The sequence below is a fragment of the Brienomyrus brachyistius genome, chromosome 11 (assembly GCF_023856365.1).
Source record: "Brienomyrus brachyistius isolate T26 chromosome 11, BBRACH_0.4, whole genome shotgun sequence".
NCBI classification, from domain to species: domain Eukaryota; kingdom Metazoa; phylum Chordata; class Actinopteri; order Osteoglossiformes; family Mormyridae; genus Brienomyrus; species Brienomyrus brachyistius.
In genome coordinates, this window is record NC_064543.1 from 26,628,349 (window position 1) to 26,650,226 (window position 21,878).

General features: G+C 44.1%; 1 protein-coding gene across 1 annotated transcript in view; it reads left to right on the forward strand.

The window, feature by feature from the left end:
- The window catches only part of LOC125751682 (cGMP-inhibited 3',5'-cyclic phosphodiesterase B-like), a 39,333-nt gene extending 18,831 nt beyond the window's left edge, over window positions 1-20,502 (forward strand). Inside the window, exons 2-16 of the mRNA XM_049030832.1 lie at window positions 3,815-3,865; window positions 4,179-4,430; window positions 8,090-8,232; window positions 9,511-9,614; window positions 11,153-11,351; window positions 11,508-11,599; window positions 11,948-12,081; window positions 12,258-12,392; window positions 12,907-13,018; window positions 13,483-13,596; window positions 15,136-15,335; window positions 16,045-16,248; window positions 16,366-16,527; window positions 17,206-17,455; window positions 18,071-20,502. Coding sequence (XP_048886789.1) covers window positions 3,815-3,865; window positions 4,179-4,430; window positions 8,090-8,232; window positions 9,511-9,614; window positions 11,153-11,351; window positions 11,508-11,599; window positions 11,948-12,081; window positions 12,258-12,392; window positions 12,907-13,018; window positions 13,483-13,596; window positions 15,136-15,335; window positions 16,045-16,248; window positions 16,366-16,527; window positions 17,206-17,455; window positions 18,071-18,255 — 2,337 coding nt within the window. The 3' untranslated portion in view covers window positions 18,256-20,502. The remainder of the gene's footprint in view (window positions 1-3,814; window positions 3,866-4,178; window positions 4,431-8,089; window positions 8,233-9,510; window positions 9,615-11,152; window positions 11,352-11,507; window positions 11,600-11,947; window positions 12,082-12,257; window positions 12,393-12,906; window positions 13,019-13,482; window positions 13,597-15,135; window positions 15,336-16,044; window positions 16,249-16,365; window positions 16,528-17,205; window positions 17,456-18,070) is intronic.
- The last annotated feature ends 1,376 nt before the right edge of the window (window positions 20,503-21,878 follow it).

Sequence of the window (21,878 nt, forward strand, 5' to 3'; positions counted from 1 at the left end):
GAAGAACTATTAGGCATACATGTATTTACTTTTTAGCAAAAGTTAGACTTATAAAATTAAATTGACATTTTGCTCCAAGTAAATTTATCTAGAGAGAAAATGTTACATTAATCTGTCAGACAAAAAAGCACTTGAATTTCAGTGTGTGCAATTAGGCAATTAGAAACTGATGGCGATGACCTGAATATATGATTTATGATTTTTCTCATCACTGCTTGCCACATATCTCATATTTATTAGGCCCAGTAGTTTGCAATGGTGGTTAAGTCAAGCCACGAATGAGGCCACGTCATAATTTGATCAACTTTCAAGTCTGTCTTGGCCAATCTGTGGAATATGGAATCATTGTCCTGTATGAATATCAGAACCTTTTTGAAAGCTGACTTCTTGTACCAGTGTTGGACGAAGGCATCTTCTACAAATTGGCAGTAGATCTTGGTTAATTTTTACACCATCTGCAAGTTGGTAAGGTCTTACAGGTTCATCACTGATAATTGCAGCCCACACCATCACTGCCTTGTCAGCCCTTGAAGGTCTATCTCTGTTCGCTGTGTGGCTCAATGGGCTAAGCCTGTGCCTGTAATTGGATGGTAGCCGGAGTGAGCCTGGACTTAGCAGAATAGTCATTTCCATGGGCCCCTTGAGCCATCTCAAGCTGGGGGGGGGGGGAGATGGTACTAACTCCACAAACCTTTTAGGGCGCAGAAGGTTTTTTATGCAGCTGACCCACATGAAGAAAGTGAAGAAATATGCAGTTAAAAGTTGAGCAATATTAATTGATATGACAGCTCTTTTAAAATGAATATTACTATCTTCATTAACAGTCACTATGGGTTTAATGCTAGCAGCGGTACAGCCGGGGAAGTTGAGAGGGATGCAGGCTAAACATACTCTTTGCCTGGGCTGCCAGCTCTCACGCATCTGCCATGACACTTTGACTTGGGCTCACGCAAGAAATCTTACAACAAATCTATATTACCATTAGTCAAAGCACCCATTACAAAATATTGTATTTTCTGCCATCTATTACCATTTTTGTCTAGACCCCGATATGACACCACTTTTCATACACATTTTTTAGGGATGTATTTTCCCGGTCAACACAGTATTTTGTTAGTTTTTTTTCCCCTCACTTTCTATAAGATCATTTTTTTTGCCCATTTCCGTAGTAGTAATAATTTGCTGGATAATTCTGTACAGAGTAGTATATAAAGTTTCCTGTTTTACTCCAATAACTAAAGTTCTCAGACCAAACACTAAGCATGCTCTGTTTTTAAACAGTCCATTCTTAACTGGAGTTTAATTTGAACTGAAGCTATTGTGTGGAAGATACAGACAAAATACCCACTTACCTAATAATTCTGCACAGTTTCTGCATCAGTTCATTCACTGATTTCAAAATATCAAAATTCATACATTATCTTAAAAGGTAACTGACAATTTCAGACAGACAGAGAAAAATTACGAGTTCTATCTTTTGACCTGATCGACGTGTATGTGTGCATGCATCCTGTATGCACGCTCAGTTTTGTGTTGCAAATATTGCCCATTATAACATTTTAGGCTTGCTTTTACATTTGCATTCATTTACACATAGGACGATTGAAGGAAAGAGTAGAAAAGATTTGCATGGAAAATGTTCATCACAAATCAGCTCAGCTGATCAAATTATAACACAAATCGCCTCAGGTGCCTCTCTTCATGTCCTGGCATGTGGGCATATTTTTCCCACAATCCTCAGCAGGCATGAGTTTCTCAGGGTGAACGACACATGCATAATTTTAGCTTTAGGCAGCCTGTCACAAAGACATTGCTGTTGGGTGGGGTTGCATATATGCCACAACCACTGGCATAGAACTAATTAAATGGTTGCGTAACTATGTGGTGCAACGGCATAGTGATGTACAAGAGTGCAGTAATGAAGCTGCATCTCATGAAAAGCATTTTGATCTATTGTTCTAGCTCACTGTTTCTGAACCCGGTCCACATTTTTGCTCCCTTTCACCAGGAGCAAAAACATGGACTGTCTGGGGGTTGCTAAGGACCAGAGAAATACTCTATTGGTATGCCAATCACAGTTGAAGTTTACTCACTAATGAAATCTGGAGATTTTTTGGGAGGGTGTGAAAGGAGAGAAAATGTGTTGTACGGTTTAAGATTTGGGCCTAGTGGTGAGCCTTGCCCTCTCCCCTCTCCCCCACACCAACCTTCAGCTGATTTCCCCCTCAGGCTCTTTTCCCGCCCTGCGGTTGCCATGGCGTTTCTGTTATTCACCGGCAGCAATGGGCAGATGCCGACACGCTCAAGTCGGCGCGACAGCACCTGCTTTACCAGAGTAACATTCAGTCTCTCATGCTGTGGTTTCTATCAGTCTGCAAGCTCATTTCCATTAGACTTTTTATTAGTGTCTCTAGCCTCGATGGTATTATGCAGAGCCTTAGCCAGTGAGCATTACATGAAGGTACACACTCAGATGGACACACCAGTCCGTTTGCATTACTCACTACTCCGACACAGAACCAGCACACAGCAAATATGCAGCAGGGACCAGCTGGTCTTTCCCAGTTCTTTTGGAGAGAAACAACCTGTACTGTATCCCTTCACACACGGCTACGCTGCCATCTGGTGGACAAACCACAGCAGTGTGAAATGGGGCTGCTTTAATGGGGCAGTATCTGCTCTTTTGAATATGACAGTCTTACAAACCCATATTATGAAACAAGAATGATTAGTTTACCCCATGCAAGATAATTGGCATCATCTAGACTTATTTTGTCTTATATGATAGTATTACAAGACATTACAGAAAGTCATTTCCAGTTGTACTGTTTCCATTTTAAATGTATATAATGTATTGTTTCTAAACTAGGATCCACAGCCTGTCTGTACCTGGATGAATGTGTCTGTACCAAAATATTTTGATTGAGGGGGAAAAGACTGTGCAGTCTAGGATTTTAAATACCATGTTTATGGTGAAAATTGCATTTTGATCAAAATGTCTGTCAGAATTATCCATGTTGTTGACTTGCTTCTAAATGATGACTATAAAAAAGATCTCCACAAGTTAATTAATTTAAAATTAATAAAATAAACCAGTATGATGCATTGAAGGATATTGTTTAACAGTTAATTTTAAAACTATTATCACACTCCCTCTGTGATTGTTGGTGGGGGCCCTGTCACACACACTCTATGCTCTTTGGTGGTGATGGGGGCAACCTACTGACTCTGTGATTATGCTGTTTGGGGGTTCCCCGTCGCACTGACTCTGTGATTATGCTGTTTGGGGGTTCCCCGTCGCACTGACTCTGTGATTATGCTGTTTGGGGGTTCCCCGTCGCACTGACTCTGTGATTATGCTGTTTGGGGGTTCCCCGTCGCACTGACTCTGTGATTATGCTGTTTGGGGGTTCCCCGTCGCACTGACTCTGTGATTATGCTGTTTGGGGGTTCCCCGTCGCACTGACTCTGTGATTGTGCTGTTTGGGGGTTCCCCGTCGCACTGACTCTGTGATTGTGCTGTTTGGGGGTTCCCCGTCGCACTGACTCTGTGATTGTGCTGTTTGGGGGTTCCCCGTCGCACTGACTCTGTGATTATGCTGTTTGGGGGTTCCCCGTCGCACTGACTCTGTGATTATGCTGTTTGGAGGTTCCCCATCGCACTGACTCTGTGATTATGCTGTTTGGGGGTTCCCCGTCGCACTGACTCTGTGATTGTGCTGTTTATGGGCCCTTTCATTAGATGCATCTCAGTGCTTTCTTATGATTTTCTGGCTGAAGTTTGTATCACTAAAGGATGTTTCTCTTTTTGTAGATGATCCTGTGGGACTGGGATCTGAAACAGTGGTACAAGCCGCAGTATCAGGTGAGTAAACAAAATAAAATTTTCCTCTTTAATTGCAATACTTCATGAGCATACCACTATCAAGGAGCCAAACTCAGGTACAAGTACTGCAAGGCTGAGCTTTCACTGAGAGGCAGGTAAGAAATGCCAGAGTACTGAAACGAAAGCTATAGAGAACTTCGGAATAACACAAATAGGATCGAGTAGGGGGTGGTTTTCCCAGGGGGGAGGGGGCAGCATGAACCATCACCTGATGTTACCGAAGGGTGATGATGGTTGGACTTGATGTTCTGCTAGTAGTTGTCTTTCTCCTGTTCTGTGTGTCCCTTTGCAGGGTGTGCTGAATGGCGGCAGTGGCGTGGACCTCTCCCTCATACAGGAGGCACGCGGCACCGTGTCGGACCTGCTGGGGGACCCCTCTCTCTCACCGCACGTCGCCGCCTCCTTGCGCTCCATTGGCAACCTCATGGCTGCCTTCTCGGGCTCCTGCCGTCCCCGCAGCACCCCCTTCACCCCCTTCCCGGGCTTCTACCCCTGCGCCGAGGTTGAGGACCCTTTCGACAAGTGGGAGAGAAAGCCTTACAAGGTAGTGCTGACGTGCCCATCTCAGGGACGTGTGTGCGGAGGGGCGGGGGCTGCTGTGTGGGAACAGGCGTCGTGGGTACTGGACAGACTGAGTCATGTAAGCGTCCAGCAGATCGCAGCGCAATGCATAGAGCTCGGCAGAGATGCATCAGACACACTGTGCAGATACTGCAGATATCCCCACATTTGGTACATTGAATATGTAAGGAAAATGTCATAGGATATATGGCAAAGAAATTGTAAGGCAAACTTCAGTGCCAAATGACAGTCTTTATTATACAAACATTAGTACATACTAGGACTGTTATTTTTTTAACCGATATTCAAACATTCGTTTGCTCATGATATGGAAAAAAATCTTATTCGAACTATAATTAACCCACTTGAATTTTATGGTGTCATTATCGCCTGTAAGCACATTAGACAGTTTGATGTAATTTTGTTCTCTGCCAACAACGCAGCAGGTCAGGGTGGGAAAATATTTTTTTGCTATGTGCAAGGGTAACCCTAAATAATACAGACATGTCCAGTTCAGACATGCAAGTTGGCTTTAAGCAGTAAACTATGGGGGACGTTGTACACCATGTAACTTTAATATTATGTGTTATCTATATTTATTAATAATTGCACTGTCTCCATTCACCTCCAGTGGGCTATTGAACGTGAAGTGCACACACAAACACTGGAATATATTACAGACACCGAAGGATATTACAGCCAGAAAACTGCATATAAAGCTAACTTCATCACAGTTTTGGAGTTAAGGAACCTGTTTTCTGGAATATTTCAGCATACAGTAGACTCTCTGATCTGCACACACATCATCAAGCGGGAATCCACGGGAGGTATATCCAGTTGTGGGCTAGGGTGTAAACCTTAACTATGACACTGTGGTAAATTTAACTTTGCATTCAGTTTTCTGGTTGTAATATCTTTCGACAAAAGCAAGCAACACCTCTTGGTTTTCCAGATTTCTTCACGGGAGAATATTAATTAAAATTTCAGTGTTTGTAAGTGTACTTCACATTCAATAGCCCAGCTGTCTTGTTTACAGTCACTGGCAGTGAATGGATGCAGTGTAATTATTAATAAACTCATATAAAAATACACATATTAAGAGGATGGGAAAGCCTTTGGGAGCCTCATCCCCAGAAGAGTCAAAACTGTTGGAGAGCTAATATGGTCAGTCCTGCTGGTGATCAGGGCTGGTGTGGTGGTGAAGCATTGCCTGCTGTATGGCGGCACTTGGGTCTCAGTTTGAGGCGGCCCATCTGAGTAGGCATGTGGAATGTCTTGTCTCTCAGGCAAGATGACCAACTTTCTCTGCTGTCGGGGGAAAACTTGGTGGCAGCACTGTCTGAGGTCCGCAGACCGGGGAGTAGTCAGATCTCTGTAGATTGGTATACCCACTTATGGTCTGGTCGGCCTGATGGCTGCCGTATTTAGGGAGTAGCTGCTGTTGTGGCGCATTGGCTCCTCCCGATGGTGTCTGTCACTCCTTTCAACGAGCATATTATGAGATTCAGACAAGACACACTCACTGGGTGTGTTGTCTTTTGTCTGTGTATACTTCAACCGCAGTGAGTGGTGTCTCGTTGAGGGAGATATTTTATTCGCAGCTCGGTGGTTGATGGGTGCCCATGAGATGACACTTCTTTGGGCATGAGTTCATGACTTCAATGCGTCCACTGGCACTGACATGAGGATTGTGTCCTTCCTCATGGGTCTGGTGACTGGGGTGAGAGTGGCTCCATGTTCCTTGACTTTGTGAAAGATCGGAGGCTGCATGTCACTGGATCTTGGTTCCAATGTCCTGAGCCACATCGTTGAATTTTATACCCCAATACTGGTGGTCAGGCCAAGTAGATTGATCACATCCGCATGGGCAGATACTGTAGGCTTCTGCACAATTGCAGCATTCTACTCTGAAGATTCAGCTTAGATCCAGCAGGCTTCTACCTACTAGGAGAAATAGGCTGGACTTCAAGATCAAGCTGTTTCTGATGAGTCTGCATGCAGTTCATATGAGGAAGTTGCAGACTTGGGTGCGACTTCAGACTCGAGTGTGATGTGGGAGGCCTTCCCTGATAAGACCCTGAAAGTTTCTGAGGGTTGTGTTGGTGTTGCCGGTGTTTCCAGAAGGATGTGTTGTGCAGGGCACCCTAGACATTATCAAGAGGAGTCACAGCGCACGACCTGGTGGCAATTCTAGTCTCTACTGCAAACTGAGGAGGACAGCTGTGAGGGCTCTGAGGGCAGATAAGGAGGCGATTGTTCGACGAACCAGGTGACACACCATCTGTGGTCTAGTGACCCACGTCCTGCTTACAGAGGAATCAAAGCATTAACTACATCTGAATCTGTTCCTCGGAGACTTGCAGTCAGGGCAGGTGATGGAACAGTCTTTACAGATGACACTGCTGTTGTGACCCACTGGGCCGGCTACTTTGAGCAGTTTAAAGCCAATTCTCCGGCTATGACATTGGACATCTCTGGGTCCACACTTCTCGAAGCTGATCCTCCAATCAGATGTGAACCACCCAGTCTCACTGAGATTGCACGGACGGTGAATCAGCTGAGGATAGGGAAGGCCGCAGGGATCTGTGGTGTCCGGGGTGAACTTCTCCAGGTTGGTGGTAAGGTTGGTCTCCTGGCATTGCAGGCAATCTTTGCTTCCATTTGGGAGTCAGGCGTCATCCCAACTGACTAGAAAATGGGACCTGTAGTCCCTATCTGGAAAGGGAAGGGTGATCACCTGGAACTATAGGGGGATAACACTGCTTTCAGTGCCAGGTAAGGTCCTTGCTAGGGTCATCCTTAACAGGATCCATGATCACTTGCTTGTCTGTCAGCGACCAGCGCAGTCTGGTGTCACGCCTAAGAAGTCTACCATTGACCGTACCATTGCGTTCTCATCGAACACAACCGTTGAATATCGGCGGAGGTTCTTTGCAGACTTTGATTGCAGGATCCTCAGTTTTGAGTGGCTTGACCAGGTCAAAGGGGCGCCTATGTAACACCTGGCTGCGGCAAATGGTCGGCCATTTCCGGAGGGGGAGACTGGGCCGTGTGTCTGCCTGGGGCGTCGCCAGCCGGGATCCCGAGGCATTTCGTGATGTAGTGGCTGTGGCCACACGCTGCATCAGTACATGTTCCTCAATCTGAACCTGACCTATTACTCCATATTCCATTATATTTTCCCACCCTGACATCTTAGGGTCTCTGCACAAATACAATGGTGTCATGTTTTTTTTTTGGGGGGGGGGGGGGTGGGTGTGGATGTGACAGGTATTCAAATATATTGATCTTGATTTTTGAAAAAAGTGACCCTAGTGCAAACATGGCAGTATAGAAGCATATATACAGAAAGTCAGAGTATTGACTTTCCTGGAGTTTATTTTGTTCAGCAGAAAGTACTAATCATGCATAATGGATAATACATCTATAGTCATATAACGACAACTGTGCATTTAGATTCTACAGGGACCCTAAAAGCTTCTGTCTTAAATATGTCAATGTAGTCAGAGGAATATGCTGCTGCTATATATTTGATGTTTCCTCTTGTTGAGGCTCAGTTTCTCAGTCTTAAGGACTGAATGTTACATGTCACAGTGTGTCCAATGAGATTGCCCCAATCCAGTGTTTTCTGCCCACCCCCAGGGTCTCAGCAGCCGGTGCAGCCTGCCCACCCCTCAGTTGCCTCGCCGTGGTTCCAGCTCGACACCTCTGCCCTCCATGGATTTGGGCTTCTCCCGCTGGGACCGCAGTGCTAAGAGGGTCCATGCTGAGCTAACTGCCACCAGGTCAGATGCTGCTCCATGCCTCATTCTGCAGCCTGTATCCTGCAGGACTAGTGCAATAACGAATGATAGACAAGGATCGGGAACAATTTTGCTGAATGTATTAGCAAATCCTCAGAGAATCAAGTTTTTTAAAAAGAGGATTGGCTCCACTGGTTGATTTAATGAGGAAAGCTATGAGTTGTGTTTTCTACTAACATAAGCCATGTACTCTGGCATGTATGACTGTATAAGGAAGGAATGAAGTGCAGACTTAGAAAGTTGGAAAGTTACTTTGTATAAGATACATGTAGCCACTAGGTGGCAGCAGTAACTAGTACAGCCCAGTTCTTCTGCCCATCTTGTGGCTTGATGATGGTGATTCCACTCTGCCTGCTTTCATGACTCACTTGGTATTTTTGAGATATTACTCTTCAGTGATTCTGGTTTTTGCCTCACTGTAATGACTTTCCCAGCAGTTATTGCTCATTCATTAAAAAAAAAAAATCTGTGTATGTCAGTTGGAATTTGAGTCTCTATTTCTTTTATGTTCATACTTTACACATTTTATATCTAACTGTATAGCTCAGGTACTGTTAATGTATTTTGTTTAACAACATAACTGCTATCATTGCTATTAGTGTGACAGTGGAAATGCCCAAGGATGCTGTTTCTGTGTAGTGTGATGTCACGGCCTGCACGGAGGCAGTGCCCTTGAGGGTAAACGCAATAGCAGTCTAAGCCAAGAGGGCAGTATCAGAGGTAGATGTACCTGCAAACAGAGACCTGTAGGACCTTAAGGAGGGGTTGTTTTAGTACATGCTTGGTGCATTAGGAACGGGGGGGGGGGCGGGTCCTCATTATGCCCCCTCTTAATTGCAGAAGTGTGAGATGAGCACTGTTGGATTCCTGTGTTAGTAGGTTTTATATTGATGTGTGCTTCTGTGGTTTTATAACATTATAACAATTTGTTTACATTTTGACTTGTTTGGAGAGAAACTGTCTCTAAATAAAGTAACTAAGGTCCAACTCCAAATCATGTATTACCAACACAACCTGTGTGATAAATGAGCTTATTGTAAATGTGAATAGGTCTGTCCTCTTGGACTGCTGTCCCCCCCATGTATCTTTCCTCAGCTTTGTAAGCCCAGGTCTCAGTCTAATCTTGTTTACTGGAATTTTATGTCCTGTAGAGCCAGAAGGGGTCTCCACCCAGTAGGCTTCTCATTCTATCTTTTTGTCTTGTGAAGTCAGCGGTCTCTGCCCAACGGTTTGCTCATTGGATCCTTCTGTGTTTTGAAGCCAGGGGTCTCTGCTCAGTTCAGCCAGCCCCAGCCTGCTGACCATCCCCAAGCCGAGGTCTTCCTCCGTCACACTGACCTGCCACCAAGCTTCCAGGAGGGCAGGTAAATATGCAAGATGATGGCCGGACGTCCAATACATTTGGCTCTGGTTGGTCATTGCAAAAAGAATGCATGTAATGCATAGGAAAATGCTGCATTAAAGCTGGAGAAACAGACATAATAGACTAGTACTGTCCCAGACGATTATTCTTTAAACTATTTATCTAGCGATTAGTCGAATAATTGAAAAAAAATAATCTAACAACTAATTTTTCAATTGATCTGATGAGAAATTTAAAGTAATTAGTCATTTAGTACAATTCATCCCCCCCCCACACACACACACCTGAAATTCTCATTAACATTTCAGTTTATTAAAACATTTCTTAAACATTAGAGCATTATTAACAAAAAAGGTGAGTCTTAAGAGATTCAATAGGATTTCTATGTTAGACTGAAGTTAATAATCACTGCAATAGTTTTTACTTAAATATTACACCAATAGTACAATAAATAGTACTTAAATAGTACACCAATTTGACTTTAATGTTAAAACAGATGCTGAAACATGAATGATTTCATAACTAAAGAATCATGCTTTAACAAACACTAGCAAAGGTAGCTTATAGTTAAGCTTACTTCAGTGAGCAAGGAACGATTTAGGCTACAGTGTGTAAGAGTAGTCATAAACGATAATTTGTCTCACTCTTACATGACAGAATAAATAAACAGAAAATATAAAATGGCTGAAACAGCGTCATTAACGTCAGCTACAGTAGAGGTGCAGAAAAGGTGTCATGACTGAAGTATTCCCAAACTTTAGAAGACCATGTGTGAGCCTTTTTTGCCGCATGTTTCTCCGGAGGCTCTGCTGGTAGACGCAGCCTTGTTGCCTCGTGCGCGGGGGGGCAGGGTGAGAGGGGAAATTTCCTTTTTGCAGGGTGGTAGGAGATGTCTCATTAATATTTATGAGAGAAATGCTACATGATTGGCCAGTGCATGCCTTACAAAATAATGCGACACTGCAGGCACTGGCGATTATTAGGGAAAATTATATCGGAATTCAGTCTGTTATTGATATAGTTTTAACGGTGCCAACAGTGAAACAACTAGCCAGCTTATTAGCAGAATAACTTAGCAGAATAAATTAGTATCGTAAATGAAAACCATGCTGCAGGCCCAATGAATAAAATATTGTGGCTCTCGAGTGGCGAAGAGATCATCAGGTGGACAGTAAATTTCAGTTATTAGCAGACTGATTCATTGCGTGATTCTTAAAGGGACAGCGTTAACGTGCTCCCGAGGGGATAAAGTACTTTCCCTTACAATACGTTTAGCTTATCACTTGCAGTTACAAAACATTTACGTAGTTTTACACAATAAAATTCCACGTCAATGCATTTTTATAGTCGACATCGTCAATTACGTCGAATAATCATCCCAGCCCTATAATAGACACACTTCTGAATGAATGGGAACAGACCCTGTAACAATAACTGTTTGTTAGGATGTTAATGTGTGTTATTAGTGTCCTGGATGAATCTGTATAGAAGGTGTACAGGGAAACTGAAGCTATTAGCATGTCTATGTGCCCCCTCAAGGTCCCTCCCCAAGCCTGAGCCCGGTCAGTTCGCCTTGTCACAGCCCTCCACCATTCCCACGTTCCCCTGTCGAGTTTCCTGATACAGCTGACTTCCTCACCAAGCCAAGCGTCAGCCTGCATAAGCTCCTGGGCTCCACCCACGGCCCTGCCGAGCAACAGCAGCTACCCCGAAAACTCAGCCTTCCCTTCTGCACTAGGTACCAGCACCAGTTAGGTGGGCTGTATGCTGCCCCCTGTTTTCCTGTTTTTATAATTGCACCTTCAGATCAGATAACATTAGCGTAAGCATGAGAGCATAACACATGTGATAATATAACCTCAATTTTACTTGATGCCCCACTGCCCCTGCCCAGCTGCGGACGGCAAGTGTCAAAGAGCCAGCCCAGTGCTGATGGGGTCGAAGGTCGTGGGTCGGTAGCCTTCGAGCTGCAGCGTTCATGCTTAGGTGAGTCTCTTTCTGCATGAGTAGTGGCTGTGCGGTTTTCTCTCTCTCTTTCTCTCTCTTTCTCTCTCATCCCCCCTTCCTTCCACCTTTTTTCACTCGCTCCTCCTCGTCTCTGACGTGAAGCGGAACAAGGCCTTGTCTCGTATAATTTTATTTACTCCGTGCCTTGGCTTTCACGTGCTAATTGCCTATAAATCTAAAGTGCTGTTTCTCATTGTGAAACACTCACGGCGATATATGTAATGGTCATTCAGTTAAAAGGGTCAGACCACATAAAAAATACCATTGAGATTACTTAGTGGCTTTTTTTCTTGTTTGCTTTTTTTTTCCCTCTCACATACCATGCAGGCAAGGGAACGAAGGCAAACAGCTGCAATCTCCCTGCTGATGAGGAGCCTGGGTCCCACCCAGAGGGTGGGACAGAGCCCGGCTTGGGTAGCGCTGGGCCAGCTGATGTGCAGCAGCAGGATCTGGAGCCGCAGGTATAGTAGAGCTTCCTGGGGAGGCCGTGGCTCCTCCATGCTCGAGCGGCATCCTGCTTTAGTAAGCATCTGGCTGTTACATAAAGCATAAAGGCAAATCTGCATGCCCATGAAGGGTGTCCTCAGTGGCCCTGGTATGCAGGATACCTGCATGACCTCTTTCTCCCTCCTCTCAGACGGAGCAAGAGTCCATCCTGGACCCCATACTGGAGGAACATGAAGCTCTCATGGAGAAGATGGACACTTGGAACTTCCAGATCTTTGACCTAGTAGAGAAGACTGGGGGGAAGAACGGGAGGATACTGAGCTGTGTGAGTGAGCTGTTTACCCCTGCAATGCTTCTGCGATGGGCGCTGCGTGGCAGCTTCTGTACCAATGTTCCCATCCATCAAAGAGGCATCAGGAGCCTAGAAGCATTTAGCCCCTTAAACACCATCACATTAAACAAAATAAACATTTCATTTAGTATGAGGATTACATGCCAAACTTGACAACAATGATCAGTGCATGTCTGGTTTGAACCTGAAGTCTCTGCTGTATATGAATGCTTATGCTAAAATTGAATTCTGATCTTTCCATTAATTGTTCTAATATGTATCTGTACACCCAATTTCTCTCCATATTTTTTATAAATGGGTAGCAACTTATTTTTTTACTCTGCATGACAGTATGACTCATGATTGTTATTCAAAACTCATACTTCTATGACTTATGGTCTTTGAATAGCTGACTCGGTTTCCCCACATCCTGCATGAACAGATGCTTCTCAGTCGCTTGTGTTGAATTCTACGTCTCTGACGTCTTTCTTTTTGTTTCCATTCACAGGTGACATACACCTTGTTTCAAGACACGGGCCTGTTTGAAATCTTTAAAATACCAGTGCGGGAGTTCATGGCGTACTTCTCGGAGCTTGAGACTGGTTATCGGGATATCCCTTGTAAGACTAATATCACGTTTTCTCCTTTTCATAAAGTCACAAGAGAATGGGTTGAGAAATAGAAATAATTCATGTCTTCTATAAAACAGAATGTGGAATTCTGCCGGCAGGAGCTTATAAAATCATCGTTATTGTGTAGATTTGTTATTAAAACCATCCCTTGCTAGAAACAGTTTGACAACTAATTTAAACATCAAACTTCTATTTTCCCACATACCCATGTCATATTTTTCCAAATGTTATGTGTCAATCCAATTATATCCCAAGGTTTAACCATTAAGAACTTGGCAGATAAGCTTCATGTCGGTAATTAAAAACAAATTAAAATTTCAACATTTCTATTTAGTTGTTGATAATTTCATTTAGTGATCCACTCTGAGTCGCTTTGTATAATTTGCATCTCTTTGTGTAGATGAGACCAAACCTTGTTTGACGTATTGGTGACCATTGAACTCCCTTCTTAGATCACAACCGGATCCACGCCACCGATGTCCTGCATGCTGTTTGGTACCTCACCACACGCCCAATCCCTGGCTTCCAGCAGATTGGCAATGAACATGTGACGGGAAGTGACACAGGTACTCCCAGTTATACCATACACTGCAACCCACTAAGCCATTTAGGAATTGTAACTGGTTTACCCAACATAGAATTAGTATAACTAAGTCATCCAATCAAGTTACCCATCGTCATTAGTTTCTTACTAAAGGAACCAGAAAGCATGACAACCGCTTATGATATCAGTTGTGTTTATTACTTTACTGTCTAAATCTATTGGTTTTTTCCTCCTCCTCCATCTATTCTGTATTACACTGTGGTATAAGAGTAACTTCAAATGAAATCAAGATGCCAGTGGTAGTCGTCATTTCATTGTCAGCACAGACAGGGCTCTTTCATGTTCTTGTTCATGTTCGCATTTACTGCTGTTTGTGAGACGCACACCCCTGGTATCCCCCTGTGTAAAGTGGTGCCTGCGGCATGTATTACAGAACAGAGACGCCACTCGGACGCCTGCTTGTAACACACAGAAAACCCATTACAAACAGCCGTTTTCCTTAATGGTCTCATTCACTTGTTTTGGGTCACAAAACCAGGATTCAGAGCACTTTCTCCATTAATGATATTTGATGTAGCCCAGATCCTTTGGAAATTGGAGCTTTGTGCTGACGGGGGCCTGTCGTAACCCCCCCCCCCCCCCCCCCCCGCTACACAAGGTGCCAGTAGATAAAAAAGCCTCCATTGTGATTGAGATCTGGGCCTACTGCTGAGCTCAGCGTGTTCGGGGCTTAATTTAACTCTGTGGACGAACCTTTTAATTTTTCAAATGGAGTGCGGTCTGACGCACTGAGTCACTCACTGACCCCGCCTGCGGGGGCTTGCCGGGGGGATGGGCACCTTTTAAAGAGGCAGTACATTGCAGGCAAACAAGTACCAGGTGCAAGGGAAGTAATGGTGGAAACCTATGCACCTGCAGACCATGCCTGAGCTGTGACAGCCTGCCATCTGTGTGTGATACCTGCTACTAATACATGCCACTGCTGTAGTGATGTTTAATGCTTAGGCGAATGAGAAAGGAGTTTATAATACAGGCACATGAAGATTTTAAGAAAGGAATCAGACTGGAACATATATTTTATAGAATACAGTAAGTAGCCTTTTTTTATTTTTATAAATCCTTCCATGACTGTTCTGAAGTGGCAGGCCATGGTGAGCCTGTATCTTCTCCCAGGAAGTACAGGATAGAAGGTTGGGATGCCTGTCCATCCTGGGTCATACACTCACTCTAGTTTATATTGAGCGGTACAGAGGCTCAGTGCAAAGCCCCATCTGGGGCTCTGAATCCCTTTATTCCATATACTGCAGTATCCAAAGGAAACCCTCACAAACACTTGGAGGACATGTAGACTCCACACACGTTCAAAGCTGGATCTAGGAAGTGACCCCCTCCCAACATCACAGTACTATCCACTGGGTGACCCCCTGTGTAAATTAGTGTAGAAGAACATCGGTTGGCGTCCTTTCTAGGTTCAGGCACATTTTAGCCCGTATCTGCTGGGGCCTGTGAACGCTGGTCCTGCCCACACGAGTGCTTCCTGTTAACGGGCTTGTCTCCTCAGACTCGGACAGCGGCATCTCTGCCAGCAGAGTGGCCTACACCTCCTCAAGGACCTCTTCAGTCTCGGATGAAAGCTATGGCTGCTTGTCGTGGAACATTCCAGCTCTAGAGCTCATGGCACTGTATGTTGCGGCTGCCATGCATGACTATGATCACCCCGGACGTACCAACGCGTTCCTCGTAGCCACCAATGCACCTCAGGTAGGTCTGTGGTTTACCTCATGGCATGTTCCACCCTGACCTGACAGCAGGTTATAGCCTTGAGAAACCAATTTGGGACGGCCGGTCATTAGTTTCAGTACTAGTTGGGCCTCTCCTTGAACAAGTATCCTTGAACAAGGTTGTTAAATTTGAATAGTCATGCCTGTGTGAGTTTTGCAGTTGGTAAAGTTTACTGCTGTGAGTTGTGTAACTTTAGATAAAATCCTTTGCAGATCTAATTTAAAAGGATTGTAATTGCTTCAGATACTCCCTCAGGCAAAATCGTCTTAGACCAGGGGTGTCAAACTCCAGTCCTGGGGGGCCGGGGCCCTACACATTTTTGGCTTTCCCCTCATTTAACACAGCTGATTCAACTCCTTGCACCCCCTTGTGCTGATTACCACACAGCTCTGGAGGTGGAACATGGAAAGAACGAAGCTACACAGAACTCCAGCCCCTCAGGACTGGAGTTTGACACCCCTGTCTCAGACCCTGAAAAGTCTTTCAAGAAAACAAACCCTTGTAATATTCATTCATAGGCCATGTAGTTATTATATTTTGACGTATGAGCTTTAGCCATTAAGCAATCTCTTTTATTTGAGGAATTGATATCTGTGGTGCTGGAGTTGATTCCAGTATTTCTGAGGTCCTGGAAAATAAGACTGATTTTTTTCCCCCACTCTACGCTGTCACCTCCTACCGACCACAGGCAGTGTTATACAATGACCGCTCTGTCCTGGAGAATCACCACGCAGCTGCAGCCTGGAGCCTCTTCCTGTCCCAACCTGAGTTCAACTTCCTAGTCAACCTTGACCATGTGGAGTTCAAGCGCTTCCGCTTCCTGGTCATCGAGGCCATCCTGGCCACCGATCTGAAGAAGCACTTTGACTTCCTGGCCGAGTTCAATTCGAAGGTTAGCACTGTCTTTCTTTGCCTTTTACCCTTTTATTCTGGCAATTGGCTTGACCTGAATATGCGGTTCTGCCTCATTCACTAAAAAAGAGAACTGCCCTTCTGTTGCTTAAAATAGGTTAATGATGTAAATAGCCCAGGTATCGACTGGACTAATGAAAACGACAGGCTCTTGGTCTGCCAAGTGTGCATTAAGCTGGCCGACATCAATGGGCCAGCCAAGAGTCGCCAGCTGCATTTGAAATGGACTGAAGGAATCGTCAATGAGTTTTACGAGCAGGTATGAGTCTTAACTAGCTTTATTTCAGCTTACTGTAGCTTGCCTCCTATTAGCTTTATTCGAACTTACCTTAGCTTTATGTATCACTAGTTTGGAAAAAGCCTTATTTCAGCTTACCATACCTTACCTCAGTACTAGCCTTAGCTTAGCTTACCCTAGCTTACCTAAATACTAACCTTAGCCTAGCTTACCATAGCTTACCTCAGTACTAGCCTTAGCTCTGCTTACCATAGCTTACCTCAGTATTAGCTTTAGCTCAGCTTACCATAGCTTACCTCAGTACTAGCCTTAGCTCAGCTTACCATAGCTTACCTCAGTACTAGCCTTAGCTCAGCTTACCATAGCTTACCTCAGTACTAGCCTTAGCTCAGCTTACCATAGCTTACCTCAGTACTAGCCTTAGCTTAGCTTACCATAGCTTACCTCAGTACTAGCCTTAGCTCAGCTTACCATAGCTTTACAGTAGCTTTACCTCTTCACTAGCCTTATTTCAGTGTATTGCTTTCCTAGCTTTATTTTCTCTTGCCATGAGTTGCTTAATAAATGTTTGTGTTTCTGCCATAATAGATTACACTGTCTGGTAAAACACTCGGGTCAGGCCCCAGCTTCAGCATTTCCCATGGAACTTGTATGTTCTGCATGGGCAGGGATGAACTAATTGCTCCCTCTGTTTTTCAGGGAGACGAGGAGGCTAGCCTGGGCCTTCCCATAAGCCCCTTCATGGACCGAGCGGCACCCCAGTTAGCCAAGCTGCAGGAGTCCTTCATCACCCACATCGTGGGGCCGCTCTGCAACTCATACGATGCTGCTGGCCTCCTGCCCGGGTACTGGGTTGATGACGAGTGTCTTGATGAGGAAGAGGGAGGGGAGGATCAGGAGCCAGAGGACACTGAATTAGAGGAAGATGAGATGGAGGAGGAGCTCACAAGTAAAAATCGGAATCTGCTTCATTCTTCATATCGAAAAACCCCGTCTGGGGGTTTGAATTCCAGAATTTGCATGCTCACCCAGATTCCCATATTCTTCTTCCAGGTTCTTTGGGAGAATTTCCCAGATTGTGTGATTGTGTTTCTTTGTGCGTATCTTGCAAAAAAACAGCATTCCATCCGGGGTGCTCCTTTTTCTTGTGACCTGTGTTTTGTGCGAGAGGCTCCAGGGTGCCTGTACTGGCTACATGAGCATGTAGGTGGAACGGATGGATGGATGGATCGTTCTTAATATTGAGTTTTTGGGGGCTTTCCCATCTTTCCATTTTCTAGATTTCCTGGAGTTTTTTTCCTTTGCTCTTTTTGTGCTGCACTGCTCAAATATCATTCGGCCCAGGGGCTGTTTGAGACACAGGTTTTCAGATCATTTTTAGTAGGCAGTAGATGACTCATATCTTACCCTATGTCCAAGGAGCGACTTTGTTATAGTATTCATTTCTCTAAATTCTAGCCAGTGAAAATGAAAATATTCATCTGTAAGTAAACAAAAGCATTAGCTATTCTATGTTTAGTCAGATTAAAATGTTCTCACAGTGCTCTCGTGTCTCTCTGCACAGAGGGTGGACGCCGCTTCTGTGACATCATGCATCACCTGACGGAGAACCACAAGGTGTGGAAGAAGGCTGTCGAGGAAGAAGAGAAGAGCAAGGAACTGCAGCAGGCCGAGATCTTGTCTGCCGCCCCTGCCTCAGACGACATCCAGGTCATCCAGGAGGAGGCCGAGGAGGAGGAGCGCCAGTAGGGAGTGGAGGAAGAGTAACAGGAGGGGGCAACCATCAAATGGGTGTGGGGACACTCAGACCCCATGAATCCTCCAGCACTTAGCCACAGGGATGACTTACCTCCATGCACGCATGCTGAAGATTGTCTGTACAGTTGCAGTACAAATAACGACATGGGAGGAGCCTAATTGCTGTAAGCATACTTCCACTGCTGGGGTGACAGCACACACGTGAGCATTTCCACCCCACCTGCAGGGGGCGGTAAAGAGCAGGGAACTCATTTAAGGATCCAGACATTAAGGGGTGAGGAGATGTTCCTCATGACCCAAAGGTCCCATATGGCCCTGATTTCAGTTACCAAAGTTAACTGGTAATTCTATGACTCATCTGAACTCGCCATCAGGGATAAAGTGGCAGCTGAATGGGCTGCATATTTGTTTTTTTTTTTTGGAGATGTGCCTGCCAGAACCTTGTGCTGAGCCCAGACAGGGCTGACTGTGAACTTGCTTGTACACTCTTAGTACAGTAGATACCCTCAGGCTGACTGTATGAAACACTGTGTCCTACTGGCTGATTGAACACATCGAAATGCTGTCATTTAAACTGAAAGCAGGAGGAAAAAAACTGAATTCTAACAATTTATTATATTTTTATGTATGACCTACCTTTGACCTAATATTTTAGTTCCCCTCCCCCCCAAGCTTTTGATTTCTAAAATGCCAGTCATGGTGTTTGTTGTACAGCAAAGAAAACAGGAAGGCGGTCTTTTTATGTGATGCAGTTTGTATCAATGTTTTTATAATCACTTTTTGACAAAAGGCCGCCACTCAAAAAAGCTGCTTACCAAAGCTGGCAGTGCTTGCTGTTTCATCGAACCTGGACAGTGTAGTATTTCTGTACAGAACTGGTTTCTATCTTGCACTTATAACTCTGATTGATTCTGAGGTTGATAATGTTTATCTTGACCAATGTACATATTGGTCTATATATCTCGGTCTGTATTGTTGTTATTCCTCATAAGAATTCCTCAGTGCATGCAGGAGGAGGGCTGTTTAAAGAGCCGAAGACCGTGTGTGTAAAGGTTGATTTGTAAAGAGACGTTTCCAAGTGGGGAATTTCCTGCCGGCTCCCTATAGATCAAATGCATAACACAAACCCTTTTTACTGCCTGAATGTTTTAATGTTTTGCAAGTTTTTACCCGGATGGATATATACATATATATTTTTAAATTATTTTTTCAGAATGCATACTTTTGCATACAGTTGAGAAAGTTTGAACCTTTTGGAATTATCTGTTTTTGCATTAATGTTTTCTAAAATGTGATCTTATCTACTCTTAAGTCATAATAATAAAATAGTACCTCATTTAACAAATGTTACACTTTTTCATTGCCAAATCACATCTGAACACATTTACAGTATGAGTCATAGAGAAATGGGATAATTCCAAAAGTGTTCAAAATCTGTTACCCACAACTGTATGTTTGGGATATTATATAAATAGAGGAATTGTAATGGTCACCCTGTTTCTGGAGTTTTTTGTGTTTTTTTTTAATGGTCAAATGTTTATCATCGGCATCAATGTCCAATTGATATTGTAAAAACTCATATGGAATGAAGAGCAAGTCCTGTCTTTACTCCCATAGGTTAATGAAGCAGTTCCACTCATTTCCTGTTAACCTTCACTCTGTGACCAAGTGTTTTGCATGTGCTGGATGTCACACAAGCAGATTAAACAGTACTGTTACGTTATGTATTTCTTTAAGAAGTAGGATTGCTCATAAAGGGACTGTAGAGTTTTGTTGTCTGTGTCTGCATGTGCATGTGTGTGTCCGTGTGTGTGTACGTGTGTGTACGCGCCTGTGTGTGTGTGTGTGTGTGTGTGTGTGTGTGTGTGTGTGTGTGTGCGTGTGTGTGTGTGTGTGTGTGTGTGTGTGTGTCTGTCCATAGTCCTCTTATGAGTCATCCTGATTTTCCCAGTGGTGCCAGTTAGTTCGCTCTTCCCTTCCCTCAATGGACCTTTGACATGTCAGCTCGTTCTCCTGCTCATTATGTCATAAAAAGCCATTTATTTATTGACTTTTCACTGTGCTGTCCGAACAGCCACAGTTGTGAGTGGCTGTCACCTTTATGTAGCATCTGCACACATAAACCTGCGGATTTATTGAAGATGTCAAGGGGCAGAATGTTTTTACTGCTGTTTATAATGCCATAAAATGCCATTGTAAAACCTTTGATCTCTCAGGTATATTTGCTTTTGAAAAACACCATTGTCACTGGTTTTTTGTGTGGATGAGTGTGTGTGACTCTCATCTCTCTGGTTTAGTCAATGATGGTACTGACCAAGAACAAGGAGTGCGACAAATCGAGAGGCCTGAAGATCTTAGGGCTGGATTATACTCGACGCATGCAACATGTAAGCTTAGGCATGCTGTTGCTACACAAACAGTTGGTGTTCATACCTGCACATGTACTTTATCTGGAGTTTTAAAAGTTATCTCCACCAGGAGGCGCTGAGAGAAAGCCATCTTGGTCAGCTCCATTGTTACTGGTCTTGTTTGTATGAGGTTGTAGCATGAAATGTTTTACACATGCTGCCTCCACAGCAAGTTACTAATTGTGTAATACTGCTGCAGCATTCTCTATATTCTACCCACTAACCCTCCTTATATTGCTACTTTGCTCTGCCACATACCACTTTACTACCTCATGTTGAATGTTGTATTATGTTAGATATATCATAGTAGTTAGAATTTTGTACTTTGTTCATCCTGGCTCAACTCAACAAATGGTCCATGCTTGACCATCTCCGAATTGAACCATTTTGTTTGCTCCTGGGCCAATATGAAAAATCCCAAATTTCTCAGGACTAGCTTTTATAGTTTCGGAGTTACACTGGCTTAAAATTCATTGGGATTTTTTCTTTGCAAAAATGTTAGGTTGGCCATTTTCAGTTGCCTGTATGATTGCAGTTAGCTTCAAATTGTCAATAAAACCTTTACAACAAAAAACACCAATCTGTTTTTTAAAGGGAGAGCACGGTGGTACGCTGGTTAGCGCTGCTGCCTCACAGCAAAAACGTCCCCGGTTCGCATGTAGGACCTTTGTGTGTGGAGTTCGCATGCTCTCCCCGCGTTCATGTGGGTTTCTGCCGTAGGCTCCGGTTTCCTCCCACAGTCCAAGAGTGTGTGCGGTAGGTTGATTGGCAACTCTTAGTTGACCCTGTAATTGTGTGTATGACTGTGTGAGTGTATGTGCCCTGCGGTGTGTTGGTGACTGACCAGTGTTGGTTCTTGCCTGTACCTGTCGTTCCCGGGTTAGGCTCCAGTCCCCCCCCCCCCCCCCCGTGACTCCAGTTGGGATTTAGTGATTACAGTGATGGATGTTTTTTTATATGTTGTAAAGGGAACCTAGAACTTTCAAATGCTAAAATGAAAGTGACAATGTTTTACTACCTTTTGAGATTCTGGGCCTCTTGGCAGATTTGAAAAAATATTTTGGGTACATGCTATAAGCTAAATTAATTTGGAATTAGGCCAAAGACTTGTATATCCACAATTTTCAGGTTCCTCAGTATTACTGTTGCAAAGTTACAGGCATCTGAAATGGTCGAGCAAGAATTTTTGCAAACAAAGGAAAAATG